Genomic DNA, 15,180 nt, shown 5'->3' with positions numbered 1-15,180 from the left:
TCTTCTGTGTTTGACATGGTTGTGATAGATAGAAAGAAACTGGCAGCTAGTGTAGCTAGATAAATACTGTGTTTATTCAGGGAAAGTCCCATTGATTTCAGTGATTCTTTCACATGCCACTGGTTAAAGTGACAATGATTTACAGCCAAAATAAGTGGCAAGTTGACAGTTGCAGTAAGAACAAGTGAGGATGAAAGAGCAATAACACCTATCATACTTTCTCCCTCCTCTCTGTCTCTAGCTGAACAGTGTGATCACCAGTCTCCCAGTGACGCTAAAAGATGGTAAAATCAGGCTGCACCAGAAAGACCTCAGCACCATCCTGCAGACGGACTTCGGCCTCCAGATCGCACATGACAAAAATTGGCGTGTAGTGATCACTCTCCCCAGCAGCTATTATGGGGCCATGTGCGGCCTATGTGGGAACTTCAACCAGAATCCAGAAGATGACATGACATCATCCAATGGCACCAGAGTCTCCTCCATCATGGTCTGGGCTACCAGTTGGAAAGTCCAAGACCGGGACCCCTTTTGCTGGGATTATTGCCAAGGCACTTGCCCAATGTGTGATGAGAGCAAGAGAGATCTGTATGGGGATGACAGTCACTGTGGGGTGATCAGTAAAGCACCGGGAGGGCCCTTCAGAGAGTGTCACTCAAGGGTGAGCGCCGATGACTTCTTTGACAGCTGCATCTATGACATGTGTCTGAATGAGGGGGACAAGAGCATTCTGTGTGAGGCGCTGGAGGCCTACACGAAAGCCTGCAGGAAGCATGGGGTCACTGTCGATGACTGGAGGACACCATCCAGTTGTGGTGAGTCTGGCAGCTTGGTTTCTTATTGACTGCGATAGCGGTAGTCAATCTGTTTATCTTATTGATGAGCATGGGGATGGAAATATCCAGGATCCCCCTAGCAGTCATTCAGCCAAGAGCTAACCCGCCTGGCCCTGTTAGTTAATGAGATCTAAAACAATCATTGATTCAGTTGGCTCAGGTACATATACACACAGGGCCAGCTCCAGCATTTCTGCCGCCCCAAGCAAAAAAAAAAAGCCGCAATCGGCGGTGGCAATTGGGGGGGGAAAAAAAAAAAGCCGCGATCGGCGACGGCAGTTCAGCGGCAGGTCCTTCGCTCCTAGAGGGAGTGAGGGACCTGCCGCCCTGAATTGCCGCAAGTGCCGCCCCTCTTCCTTGGCCGCCCCAAGCACCTGCTTGTTAAGCTGGTGCCTGGAGCCGGCCCTGTATATACAGCAGCTGGGTGGCATAATTGTCAGCTCAGGTGGACATTCACACACTCGGCTTGGCATAGGTATCTAAAAATATCAGTGTGGACGCAACGTCACACGTGACAGTGTAGGCTAACTGCCCAAGTCTCCTATGTATATATACTCTATAAGTGTGATCTATCTGGAAATCAGACTGTGATGGGTTGGGTCACAGAGACCCCGTTGGGACTGCCACCTGATGTGCTGAGACTACCTCTGAGCCCGTTGTTCCTGCCAGCTTGGGACTTCAGTACCCTGTCTTTTTGAGCCAGACATGCTAGCCTGCTGCAAACACAGAGCCAGGTCTGAACCACGTCCCCCAAAAGGTGCAGACTTAACTGAAAACTCATAAATTGTCTGCCCTCTATAACACTGATAGAGAGATATGCACAGCTGTTTGCTCCCCAGGAATTAATTACTTCTCTGGGTAATTAGCAGAAGTGATTTTATTAAGTACAAAAAGTAGGATTTAAATGGTTCCAAGTAATAACAGACAGAACAAAGTAAATTACCAAGCAAAATAAAACAAAAACACGCAAGTCTAAGCCTAATACAGTAAGAAACTGAATGCAGGTAAATCACAGCCTCAGAGATGTTTCAGTAAGCTTCTTAAACAGAATAGACACCTTTCTAGTCTTGGCCCAATCCTTTCCCCTGGTACAGTCCTTGTTCCAGCTCAGGTGGCAGCTAAGGGATTTCTCATGACTGCAGCCTTCTTTGTTCTCTTCCATCCCCTTATATACCTTTGGCACAAGACGGGAATCTTTTGTCTCTTTTTGGGTTCCGACCCCTCCTTCTAAATGGAAAAGCACCAGGTTAAAGATGGATTCCAGTACCAGGTGACATGGTCACATGTCCTGTGAGACCCCAAGCCTTCATTCATCCCAGCCTGACTCACAGGAAGTCTCGCAAGTAAACACAGCCATCTACAGTCAATTGTCCTAGTTGATGGGAGCCATCAAGATTCTAAACCACCATTAATGGCCCACACTTCACATAACTACAGTAGGACCTCAGAGTTATATTCTATATTCCTAGTTTCAGAAACAAGAATGATACATTCATACAAATAGGATGACCACACTCAGTGTATTATAAGCTTTGTAATGATACCTTACAAGAGACCTTTTGCATGAAGCATATTCCAGTTACATTATATTCACACTCATTATACATTATATTCACACACAAATTGCCTTCTATGAGGAGATAACTGAGTCTGTGGATGAGGGGAAAGCAGTGGCTGTGTTATTCCTTGACTTTAGCAAAGCTTTTGATACAGTCCCACAGTATTCTTGCCAGCAAGTTAAAGAAGTATGGGCTGGATGAATGGACTATAAGGTGGATAGAAAGCTGGCTAGATCGTCTGGCTCAGTGGGTAGTGATCAACGGCTCCATGTCTAGTTGGCAGCCGGTTTCAAGCAGAGTGCCCCAAGGGTCGGTCCTGGAGCCGGTTTTGTTCAATACCTTCATTAATGATCTGGAGGATGGCGTGGACTGCACTCTCAGCAAGTTTGCAGATGACACTAAACTGGGAGGGAATGGTAGATACACTGGAGGGTAGGGATAGGATACAGAGGGACCTAGACAAATTAGAGGATCAGGCCAAAAGAAACCTGATGAGGTTCAACAAGGACAAGTGCAGAGTCCTGCACTTAGGATGGAAGAATCCATTCACTGTTACAGACTAGGGATCGAATGGCTAGGCAGCAGTTCTGCAGAAAAGGACCTAGGGGTTACCGTGGATGAGAAGCTGGATATGAGTCAACAGTGTGCCCTTGTTGCCAAGAAGGCTAACGGCATTTTGGGCTGTATAAGTAGGCGCATTGCCAGCAGATTGAGGGACGTGATCATTCCCCTCTATTCGACATTGGTGAGGCCTCATCTGGAGTACTGTGTCCAGTTTTGGGCCCCACACTACAAAAAGGATGTGAAAAAATTGGAAAGAGTCCAGCGGAGGGCAAGAAAAATGATTAGGGGGCTGGAGCACAAGATTTATGAGGAGAGGCTGAGGGAACTGGGCTTGTTTAGTCTGCAGAAGAGAAGAATGAGGGGGAATTTGATAGCTGCTTTCAACTATCTGAAAGGGGGTTCCAAAGAGGATGGATCTAGACTGTTTTCAGTGGTACCTTATGACAGAACAAGGAGTAATGGTCTCAAGTTGCAGTGGGGGAGGTTTAGGTTGGATATTAGGAAAAACATTTTCACTAGGAGGGTGGTGAAGCACTGGAATGGGTTACGTAGGGAGGTGGTGTAATCTCCTTCCTTAGAGATTTTTAAGGTCAGGCTTGACAAAGCCCTGGCTGGGATGATTTAGTTGGGAATTGGTCCTGCTTTGAGCAGGGGGTTGGACTAGATGACCTCCTGAGGTCCCTTCCAACCCTGATATTCTATGATCAGCATATTTTCATAAAATCATATGGAGTGCAATGTCACAAAGACTATGATGGAGTTCAGTGTTTCTCAGTGTCCACGGAGCATAGGGGGCTGTGGAACTTTTTTGGTGGTCTTCAGAGTGAAGCAGCTATAGATAATTGTGGAGTTAAGAGGGAGGCAGCTCCATGAGATGTTCTTCTGCGATTGGAATGCATGGGATCTGAAGGTGCTTAAACCTCTCAGAATTTGACTCTTAGCACCTGCAGCCCTTGCTGACTTATGGACTGAAATCCTATTCCCACTGGAGTCAATGGGGATTCGCCAATGAATTCAGTGCCACAGAAACAGCTTATTGATGGTGCTCAGCATGTTGCTGGATCAGAGACATAGAATCATAGAATATCAGGGTTGGAAGAGACCTCAGGAGGTCACCTAGTCCAACCCCCTGCTCAAAGCAGGACCAACACCAACTTTTTCATCCCAGCCAGGGCTTTGTCAAGCCAGGCCTTAAAAACTTCTAAGGATGGCGATTCCACCACCTCCCTAGGTAACCCATTCCAGTGCTTCACCACCCTCCTAGTGAAAGTGTTTCTTCTTCGAGTGCTTGCTCATATCGATTCCAATTAGGTGTGCGCGCGCCACGTGCACGATCATCGGAAGATTTTTACCCTAGCAACTCTCGGTGGGTCGGCTGAGGCGCCCCCTGGAGTGCCGCCATTATGGTGCCCGATATATGCCCCGGCCGACCCGGCGCCCCCTCAGTTCCTTCTTACCGCCCGTGACGGTCGTTGGAACTGTGGAGAGCTGTGTAGCTGACCTCTACATCCCTAGCGTTCCTCGTTGTATTGCTAGTTCTTTAGTGTAGTTGTAATTAGTTTAGTAGTTTAGCAAGTTTATAAGTTAGTAAATTTAGTGTATATAGTTGTAGATAAGTTGAGGATTTGGGGCTTATCCCCGTTCCTCTCATCCGGTACCGGGGCTCATGCCCAAAGCTCCGGGCTTTAAGCCTTGCACAGCTTGCCTCAAGCCTATGCCTCTTGGAGACCCCCACGACTCCTGTCTGAAGTGCCTGGGGGAAGCTCATCAGCCTGACAAGTGCTGTATCTGTAAGGCTTTCAAGCCTAGGACGAAAAAGGAGCGGGACTTCAGGTTAAAACAGCTCCTGATGGAAGCAGCACTTAGCCCAGAGCCCCCGGCACTGCGCGCAGATCAGGCACCATCGGTCCGCAGCGTGTCTCCGGCACCGGAGCGTCCCAGTCCTAGTAAGGCCCCTCAGCACCGGACATCCCTGGCACCAACGCAGACGCGACACCGATCGCTCTCATAGCAGCCCAGAAAGCAACAAAAGCCTGCTGCCCCCCCCCCACCAGGGCATGCACCTCCTGCGGTCCCAGCAGAGCAACGTACCGCGTCGGACCTGACCACAAAGGCCCCGACTCCGGCACTGTCGATTCCGGCACCCCAAGCGCCGTTGAGTCCGGTGCAGATCAGCTCCCCGGTGCACACCGTGGTTGAGCTGGGCCTGCCGTCGACTCCGGAGACTTTCTCCACTGCTTGCGACCTGATCGCGTTGACTGAGCCTGGACCTTCTCAGCCTCCGGCACCGCCGGCACGGGCTGTCCAATCTATTGGGAAGCCCTCATTCATGCGGCCTCCTCAGCAGAGTGAACCAGTTCGGCACCGCTGGAGGTCCCAGTCCCGGTCCCAGTCATGGTCCCGGTCACGCAGATGGTCCCGCTCTCGGCGCCGCTCGCAGTCCCGGCACCGATCTCCATCTCGGCACCAGTCGTACTCGCGGCACCACTCCACGTCCCGAACGTCACCCTCTCGGTACGATCGGTACCGATCCAGCTCCCAGCACCACTCATCGCGCAGCCGGTCATGGAACTGCCTGCACCGTCGATCTTCATCGAGATCCAGGTCAACCTCTCAGCGCCGCTATGATCGTCAGTCCCGCTCCCGGTCATGGTACCGCTCGGGACACCGGCACCGGTCCCCGAGCCGCAATCGCGTGCCAGTGGACGGTGCCGAACCACCTCAGAAAGTGTGCTCGGCACCGCCATGGCCTTCCCATCAGAACTCGGCGTCGTCCCAAGAAGGGAGTGCCTATAATGTCCAAGACCAGGACACTGATGGTGCAAGCCAGGGACAGGACAAGACACATGATCCCGACCAGGGTCCTCCTCAATGGACCTTCTGGACCCCTTGGGCATATCACCAAGTCCAAGGTGGTCCCTCAGGTGCCTCTCGCTCGGCTCATTTGGAGCCTAGGGTGCCTGAGGCAAAGGTTAGCCGTCCTGCCCAGATACCGTCTGAGACCACGGCTTTACCACCTGAGCAGGCAGATGTCCCCCAGTCGTGGACCTTGGACAACCAGACCTGCCCCAGCCTGACCTTCCCCAGGACCCACTGGTCCAGGGACTGTCGTCCTCATCTTCACCTGACGAGGCTGTGGCAGCCACGTCCTCCTCTGGCCCTCCACTCATAGACCTGCGTGCTCAGCAGGACCTCCTTCGTAGGGTGACACAGAACATGAATCTGCAGGTGGAGGAGGTGGCAGAGATTGAGGACCCAGTTGTGGACATCTTGTCAGCTGATGCCCCCACCTGGGTAGCTTTGCCCTTTATTAAAACTATCCAGGCCAATGCCAATACTATCTGGCAGTCCCCTGTGTCCATCCCTCCCACAGCGCGGGGGGTGGAAAGAAAATACATGGTGCCAGCCAAAGACTACGAGTACTTGTGTGTGCACCCCCAACTTTGCTCCCTCGTGGTACAATCCGTAAACGAGAGGGAAAGACATGGCCAGCAAGCGCCCGCCCCTAAATCGAAGGACGCCAGGCGCCTGGATTTATTCGGGCGCAAGATTTACTGTTCTGGTGGACTACAGCTCAGGGTAGCTAACCAGCAGGCCCTCCTGAGCCGGTATAATTATAACACCTGGAACTCGATGGGGAAATTCAAAGAGCTGGTTCCCCATGAATCCAAGGAAAAGTTTGGGACCTTGCTTGAAGTGGGCAAGAAGGTGGCAAGGACATCTCTGCAGGCGTCTTTAGACGCAGCGGACTCGGCTGCTAGAACTCTAGCCTCAGGGGTAGCCATGCGACGTATTTTCTGGCTGCAAGTGTCCGGCCTCCCACCGGAACTGCAGCAGACTATACAGGACCTTCCCTTTGAAGGACAAAGTCTCTTCTCGGAAAAGACTGATCCCAGACTGCAAAGTTTGAAGGATAGCTGGGCCACCATGCGCTCATTGGGCATGCATACCCCAGTGACACAACGTAGGCCCTTCCAGCCCCAACCGCAGTGCACTTACCCCAACCCTCGACCACGACAAGACCCTCCTAGAAGGCATGGTTGCGGCACTAGGAGGCGTCAATCTGGTCTGCAGTCAGTCCAGAATCAGGGCCCCCCGAGACCACCAGCGGGGCCCAGACAAAACTTTTGAAGCTGCGCTCGAGGACGGAGCACCAGTCTCCTCCCAGGATCCTTCCCTACCTTTCTCCAACCGCCTTTCCTCTTTCCTCCCTGCGTGGTCCCACATAACTTCAGATCGCTGGGTCCTTCGCACGGTGGAAACAGGATACCATCTTCAGTTTGTTTCACCCCCACACCCTTCCCAGCCTCCCTCCCTGTCCCTTTTCAGGGACCCTTCTCACGAGCAGCAACTCTTGCAGGAGGTACAAACGCTCCTGTCTGTTGGAGCAGTGGAAGAGGTACCAAAGGACTTGAGGGGCAGGGGGTTTTACTCCCGCTACTTCCTAATCCCCCAGGCAAAGTGGGGGGGGGCTTCGGCCCATCCTAGACCTGCACAGACTCAACAAATTCATGGTAAAGTTGAAGTTCCGCATGGTCACCCTGGGAACCATTATCCCATCCCTGGATCCTGGAGACTGGTACGCCGCCCTCGACATGAAGGACGCGTACTTCCACGTAGTGATCTACCTGCTGCACAGGCGGTTCCTTCGCTTTGTGGTTGGACACCAACATTTCCAATTTGCTGTCCTCCCCTTCGGCCTGTCCACAGCACCAAGGGTCTTCACAAAATGTATGGCTGTCGTAGTGGCCTGGCTCCGCAGACATCAGGTCCAAGTGTTTCTGTACCTCGACGACTGGCTCGTTCAGGGTCGGTCCGAGCTACAGGTGCGGTCTCACATTCGGTTCGTCATCACCTGCTTCGGGCAGCTGGGCCTGCTGCTCAACACCAAAAAGTCCGCTTTGGAGCCTACCCAAAGAATAGACTTCATTGGGGCAGTCCTGGACTCGAATCTCACCAAGGTTTGCCTTCCACAGACCTGCTTCCAGTCCATGATGACCATTATCCACGGCCTCCAAAGCTTCCCAACCTCGACAGCATGCACGTGCCTCCATCTTCTGGGCCACATGGCCTCATGCACCTTCGTGAACAAACATGCCAGACTACGCTTCTGCCTGCTTCAGATCTGGCTCTCGTCAGTGTACTGTCCAGGCCGGGACAGTTTGGACACAGTACTCACGGTACCTACGAAGGTATTGTCCTCTCTGGATTGGTGGCTAAATCCCAACCATGTTTGCGGGGGGATACCATTCCATGCCCTGCAGCCCTCTCTAGTCCTCACCACGGACGCGTCCTCCCTGGGCTGGGGCGCTCACCTCGCAGACCTTTGCACACAAGGCCTTTGGTCCGCACAAGAAATATCCCTCCACATCAATGTCCGGGAACTGAGGGCAGTGCACCTGGCGTGTCAGGTATTCCGAAAACACCTGCAGGGCTGTTCTGTCGCGATCTTCACAGACAACACAACGGCCATATTTTACATCAACAAACAAGGGGGAGCACGGTCGTCCCTATTATGCCAGGAAGCCATTCACCTCTGGGAGTTCTGCATAGCCCAATCAATCGACCTGGTGGCATCATTTCTCCCAGGAGTCCAGAACACCTTGGCAGATCGCCTCAGTAGGTCCTTTATGACTCACAAGTGGTCAATACGTCCAGACGTCATTCATTCCATTTTCCGGGGGTGGGGGTTTCCCCACATAGACCTCTTCGCCTTCCGCGAGAGTGCCAAGTGACGCTCCCCGGGCTCCCTGTCAGACGCCTTCCTGATACCGTGGAAAGCTCTACGCCTTCCCTCCATTTCCATTGGTCCACAAGGTCCTTCTGAAGTTACGCAGGGACAAGGCCCTCTTAATCTTGATCGCTCCAGCGTGGCCCAGACAACACTGGTACACCACACTCCTCGATCTGTCAGTGACCAAGCTAATTCCTCTCCCATTGTGGCCAGACCTGATCACGCAGGATCACGGCAGGTTATGCCATCCGGACCTGCAGTCCCTTCATCTCACAGCATGGATGCTGCATGGCTGACACAATCTGAGCTGCGCTGCTCCAATTTGGTGAAGCAAGTCCTATTAGGAAGCAGAAAGCCCTCCACTAGATCCACATACCTAGCCAAGTGGAAACGTTTCTCCTGCTGGTGTGCCCTGAAGGACGCTGTCCCCCTACAGGTTCCAATACCTACCATCCTAGATTACCTCTTGTCACTCAAACAACAAGGTCTAGCGGTATCCTCCATCAAGGTACACCTGGCAGCGATTTCAGCTTTTCACCTGGGCGAAAATGGCTGCTCGATTTTTCTCCAGTCCCATGGTCAACAGCTTCCTCAAGGGTTTGGAATGGCTGTATCAGCAAATCCGTCATCCATCCCCCTACGTGGGACCTCAACCACGTCCTCTCTAGACTCATGGATCCCCCCCTTCGAGCTGATGGCCACCTGCTCCCTTCTGTACCTTTCCTGGAAAACAGCTTTCCTCATCGCTATCACATCAGCGAGACGAGTATCGGAGCTTCGAGCTCTCACATCAGATCCACCATACACAGTGTTCCATAAGGACAAGGTACAGCTGCGACCACACCCCGCCTTCCTCCCTAAGGTGGTATCTGCCTTCCATGTCAACCAAGACATCTTCCTTCCGGTCTTCTTTCCGAAGCCCCACGCTTCGCGATGGGAACAGCAGCTACATTCCCTAGACGTTCGCAGGGCTCTCGCCTTTTATATCGAATGAACTAAGCCCTTTAGAAAGACATCCCAGCTGTTTGAAGCAGTGGCAGGCCGGATGAAAGGTCTCCCGGTCTCCTCGCAGTGAATTTCGTCTTGGATTACATCTTGCATCCGTGCATGTTATGACTTGGCGGGTGTCCCGACTACCTGGCTCACTGCCCATTCTACTCGGGCTCAAGAGTCGTCCTCCGCCTTTCTGGCTCATGTGCCCATACAGGAAATATGCAGGGCAGCGACTTGGTCATCCATACATACCTTCGCTTCCCACTATGCTATAGTGCAGCAGTCCAGGGACGATGCAGCATTTGTTTCAGCGGTTCTTCGATCCGCAACATCTAACACCAACCCCACCGCCTAGGTAAGGCTTGGGAATCACCTAATTGGAATCGATATGAGCAAGCACTCGAAGAAGAAAAGACGGTTACTCGCCTTTGTAACCGTTGTTCTTCAAGATGTGTTGCTCATATCCATTCCAAACCCACTCTCCTTCCCCACTGTTGGAGTAGCCGGCAAGAAGGAACTGAGGGGGTGCCGGGTAGGCAGTGGCATATATCGGGGGCCATAACGGCACCACTCCAGGGGGCGCCTCAGCCGACCCACCGAGAGTTGCTAGGGTAAAAATCTTCCGACGATCGTGCACGTGGTGCGCGCACACCTAATTGGAATGGATATGAGCAACACATCTCAAAGAATAACAGTTACAAAGGTGAGTAACTGTCTTTTCCTAATATCCAACCTAGACCTCCCCCACTGCAACTTGAGACCATTGCTCCTTGTTCTGTCATCTGCCACCACTGAGAACAGCCGAGCTCCATTCTCTTTGGAACCCCCATTCAGGTAGTTGAAGGATGCTATCAAATCCCCCCTCACTCTTCTCTTCTGCAGACTAAATAACCCCAGTTCCCTCAGCCTCGCCTCATAAGTCATGTGCTCCAGCCCCCTGATCATTTTCATTGCCCTCCACTGGACTCTCTCCAATTTGTTCACATCCTTTCTGTAGTGGGGGGCCCAAAACTGGATGCAGTACTCCAGATATGACCTCACCAGTGCCGAATAGAGGGGACATATGCACTTAAGCACATGAATAACTTTAAGCGTGTGTATAGCCTCATTGATTTCAATGGAACTACTCACATGGTTAAGTTCTTTACTGGATTGGGACTGTAACTTGCAGCAAGCAAGTTCTGTTGACTATCATGGACTTGCCATCCGCTTAGCATGCAATAGGGTGGGTAAGCTGGTTCTGCGTGAAGGTTGTGCTCATGACCAGTCTGTCTCTCCCATGCTATTATTATTGTTTTTAATTGATAACCCACAGCTTTGCCACTGATGTTTATTGTTTTATGGTAAGTCTAAATATAGGTGGGCAAGTGTTTGTGTTGTTGTGATGTTCCCCTGGTGTTATTTGGACCAGTGATCTGCTAGGTCACTCCAATCCTCAACTCTGGGAGCCAGCCTTACCCTGCTCTGCTGTGAGAACCTCCACTCCTGAGCTGTTCATGCACAGCCTCTAGCATGTAAGCTGCTTGGATTGTGCAACCGAATGACACTAGCCAATATCTCCAGTCCCAGACACAACCCTAGGAACCTCCATCTTGCAGTGTCCAGTTATGCCCGCTAGATGCTGCAAGCTTATATGAATTCATCAATCTAACAAAGAAATTGATATGTCCCAGGCTTGTTATCCCAAGGGGAGTCTCTGACATGCTTCAAACCAAATGCACTGCTTCAGGTAGAATAAACAAACAAATTTATTAACTACAAAAGATAGATTTTTACATGATTATAAGTCAAACCACAACAAGTCGGATTTGGTCAAATGAAATAAAGGCAAAATGCATTCTAAGCTGATCTTAACACTTTCAGTGCCCTTATAAATGTAGATGCTTCTCACCAAAGTCTGGCTGGTTGCCCTTCAGCCAGGCTCTCCCCTTTCATCAGTGCTTCTGTCGCTTGGTGGTGATTTCTGTAGATGGAGGTGGAAGAAAGAGGAAGAGCATGGCAAACGTCTCTCCCTTTTATCATGTTCTTTCTTCCCTCTTGGCTTCCCGCACACACACACACACACCCCTTTCAGAGTCAGGTGAGCTTTACCTCATCATAGTCCCTGACTGACCAAGGGAAGGGGGGTGACTCACTCGATAGTCCAACAGATCCGTTGGTGCTGTCTAGGCCGGTGTCCTTTGTTCCTGTGAGGCTGGGCTGGGTTTGTCCTGATGAGGTATGAACTGCCCCTCTGTTCCTGGGGAGTTTTGCCTGGGCTTGTTTTAAACCATGAGGATACATTTTCAGCCTCATAACTCTATACATGAAATTACAACCTATAAGATTACTATAATAACAATTATTATAACATTACTATAACAACAATGCTCAGTGCATCATGAGCCTTCCGAAGACACCCGACATGACAAACTTTGCACTGGATATCACACAATCATATTATAAGGATGAACATGGGGCTGCAGGGTGTTTCCCCGAGATTCAGAGTGTCATAGTTGTGTTGGGAAATTTTGGAAGGTGGTGAAAGAGGAGTGTTTGCTATGATGACGAGCTATGTGTTTGGGGTTATCATGTGCTGGCTGTGTTGTCGTGTTGGTGGTTGTGTTAATTTGTATCGGGGGGACTGGGCTGAAGAATTTTGTATTGAATTGTGTGGGTGACGAATGAGGGGTGTGTGTCTGGGGGATCATGTTTGGGGATTTTGTGTTGATTTGTTTGGGCATGTGGACTGCGTTGGCGAGTTTGTGTTAAATTGCATGGGTGGTGAATCAATCTTTAAAGAACTGTGGGCAGTCTCCCTTATATCTCTGACTCATTACAACCAATGAAATTGTTGAGTACAAACTAGGTATAGAGTAAGGGTGGTGATTGGTTGAGATACCTCTAAATCACAATGGTCTAGGACTCTTGGCATGGCATAGGTACATGCCTTAATGCTTTATTATATATAGATGAAGATTATGATTATTTATACTACTGTAGCACTTACGAGCCTAGATACTGGACTTGAGTTCCCTGCAATGTTGATATGACCAAATTTTTTTCTTTCAGATGCCTGCAAAGCTCTGAAATGCCGGACCAAAGAGACATGCCAGACTGAGGATGGCCACACATCATGTATTCCTGACTACATGGGAACCTGCTTGGGCTCAGGGGACATGCACTACCAAACTTTTGATGGTCTGAAGTTTGACTTCCAGGGCACCTGCACCTACACCCTGGCCAAATACTGTGGGAGCGACACCACCCTGGAGCCTTTCACCATTGATGAGAAGAACGCCAATAGGGGGAGCCAGGATATCTCCTTTCTGCGAGTGACCAACGTCTACATCTATGGGTACAACATCTCCATCTACAAGAGGGAAGTTGGCAAAGTCCGGGTGAGTCTCCCAGCTCGGGGTTCTGGCACTTTTCGACCTACAAAGCACAGTACTTTTGTTTGTGTAGTCTCTCGCACAAACAGAATCCCAAACAGATGCCGTCAGCTGAATATGTCATGTGGGCAATACAAGTAGATAAATACATCTGCTCTCTATGATCTGTATGTTTGAAAACCTTGTCATAGAGAGATAGAGAGCAAAAACAAGACTTTGTGGCTAGATCGATAGCTATTTCAGGTAGGTAGAATCTATGTAGAGATATAGGGAATTCTGGAAACAGATACTGTAGGTAGATAATGAAGCTAGATAAATTCTGTGTTTATTCAGGGACTTTGGATTGATTTCAGTTGTTCTTCTTGAATAAGGAATGAGTAAAAACTGATTAAGGATTTGACCATTATTTTACTTGCTGCTGGTTAGAGTGACAATGAATAACAGCCAAAATGAATGGTGAGACTGCATTTGGAGTAATTGCAAGTGAGGATGAAAGAAGAATAATGCCCTTCATGTTCCTCCCCTCCTCCTGTCTGTCTCTAGCTAAACGGTGTGATCACCAGTCTCCCGGTGACGCTGAAAGACGGAAAAATCAGACTGTACCAGAAGGGCCTCAGCACTGTCATGCAGACGGACGTTGGCCTCCGGGTGGGATACAACAAGAACTGGCATCTGGAAATCACCCTCCCCAGCAGCTATTATGGTGCCATGTGCGGTCTTTGTGGGAACTTCAACCAGAACCCAGAAGACGACATGATGTCCTCCAATGGCATCAAAGTCTCCGCCATCATGGTCTGGGCTGCCAGTTGGAAAGTCCAAGACAGGGATCCCTTTTGCTGGCATTCCTGCCAAGAGAACTGCCTGACATGTGATGAGAGCAGAAGGAAGCTGTATGGGGATGACAATCACTGTGGGTTGATCAGCAAAGCACCGGGAGGGCCCTTCAGAGAGTGTCACTCCAAGGTGAGCCCCGACGACGTCTTTGACAACTGCATCTATGACGTGTGTCTGAATGAGGAGAACAAGAGCATTCTCTGTGTTGCGCTGGAGACCTATGCAGACACCTGCATGGACTATGGAGTCACTGTCTATGACTGGAGGACACCATCCAGCTGTGGTGAATTAGGAGGTTGGTATTCTGTCGAAACAGGTGGCAATGGGACTAATCCAACAGTTTCCCCTGTTGATGGAGGAGATGGTGAGTGACCTGTGTATGGGGATGGGAATATCCAGGTTTCTGGGGCATTGGTGTTTTCACAGCGTTTTAGGGTAGATCTCCCCCTATTCTGTAGGATTTCCTTTGTTTGGTTAAGTGTACCCTAGTAGTCTCCCCTCGAAGAACTTGCAAGCCTGACAGACTGACAGACACAGGTAGCTTATCCGCAATTTGGCTATAAGTGCAATGTATCTAGCAAGCAGGCAATGGTGTAGTTCAGTGTCTATGGGCCATAGGAGTCTGTGGAGCATTTCTAGTGGTCTTCAGAGTGAAACAGCATAAGAACAAAGCTGTGCGAGATCCAGGCGTTATGAGGGGAGATCCAGGAGATTAACTTTTTCTCCCATTGAAATACATGGGAGTAAAAGGTGCTTACAACTCTCAGAATTTAACCCCTAGCATGTGTGGGTCCCACTGACAGGCCCGACGACAGCAATTCCAGGCCCCGGGGTAGCTGCACTGCTGGGCGTGCTCTTCCGGCACAGCCAGGACTTCCACATGCCCGCCTGGCTGCCTTCGCTGCCGTAGGTACCACCCTCCCTGCGCCTAGTAGCCCTGCAGCCCATCTCAGTGATTTGAAAGGACCCGGGGCTCCTGGCTGCTACCGCAGCAATGCCTGGGGCCCCCTGGCCCTTTTAAATCGCCCGGGCCCTGGGCAATGCTCCCTTCCCCCCTGCGCCGTCAGCGGGCCTGCTCACTGATGTATGGACTGAAATGCCACTCCCAAAGGAGTCAGTGGGAATTAGCCAATTACTTCAGTGCCACAGCAATGGGTTATTGAGGGTGTGCTGGATCAGAACCAGGGGCATTTAAGCACATGCATAACTTTAAACATGTAACCTCATTGAATTCAATGGAACTGCTCATAAGGTTGAGTGTTTAACTCAACTGGGACCAGAGCTTG

General features: G+C 50.6%; 1 protein-coding gene across 11 annotated transcripts in view; it reads left to right on the top strand.

Annotated features, from left to right (window-relative positions):
* The window catches only part of LOC101947369 (IgGFc-binding protein-like), a 365,233-nt gene that overhangs the window by 330,803 nt on the left and 19,250 nt on the right, over positions 1–15,180 (top strand). For 10 of the 11 annotated variants that reach the window (XR_010594098.1, XM_065574394.1, XM_065574392.1 and 7 more), the window contains 3 exons: positions 242–815; positions 12,738–13,066; positions 13,604–14,189. Coding sequence is in view for 10 of the 11 variants with exons in the window: in XM_065574394.1 (XP_065430466.1) it covers positions 242–815; positions 12,738–13,066; positions 13,604–14,189 (1,489 nt within the window). In the remaining variant the exon portion in view is untranslated. The remainder of the gene's footprint in view (positions 1–241; positions 816–12,737; positions 13,067–13,603; positions 14,190–15,180) is intronic. The other variant, XM_065574386.1, reaches the window with a different exon arrangement.

Source organism: Chrysemys picta, chromosome 20, assembly GCF_011386835.1.
Source record: "Chrysemys picta bellii isolate R12L10 chromosome 20, ASM1138683v2, whole genome shotgun sequence".
In the NCBI taxonomy this organism is placed as follows: Eukaryota; Metazoa; Chordata; order Testudines; family Emydidae; genus Chrysemys; species Chrysemys picta.
The sequence above is the reverse complement of the archived record's forward strand: the minus strand, read 5'-3'. Positions and strand labels throughout refer to the sequence as shown.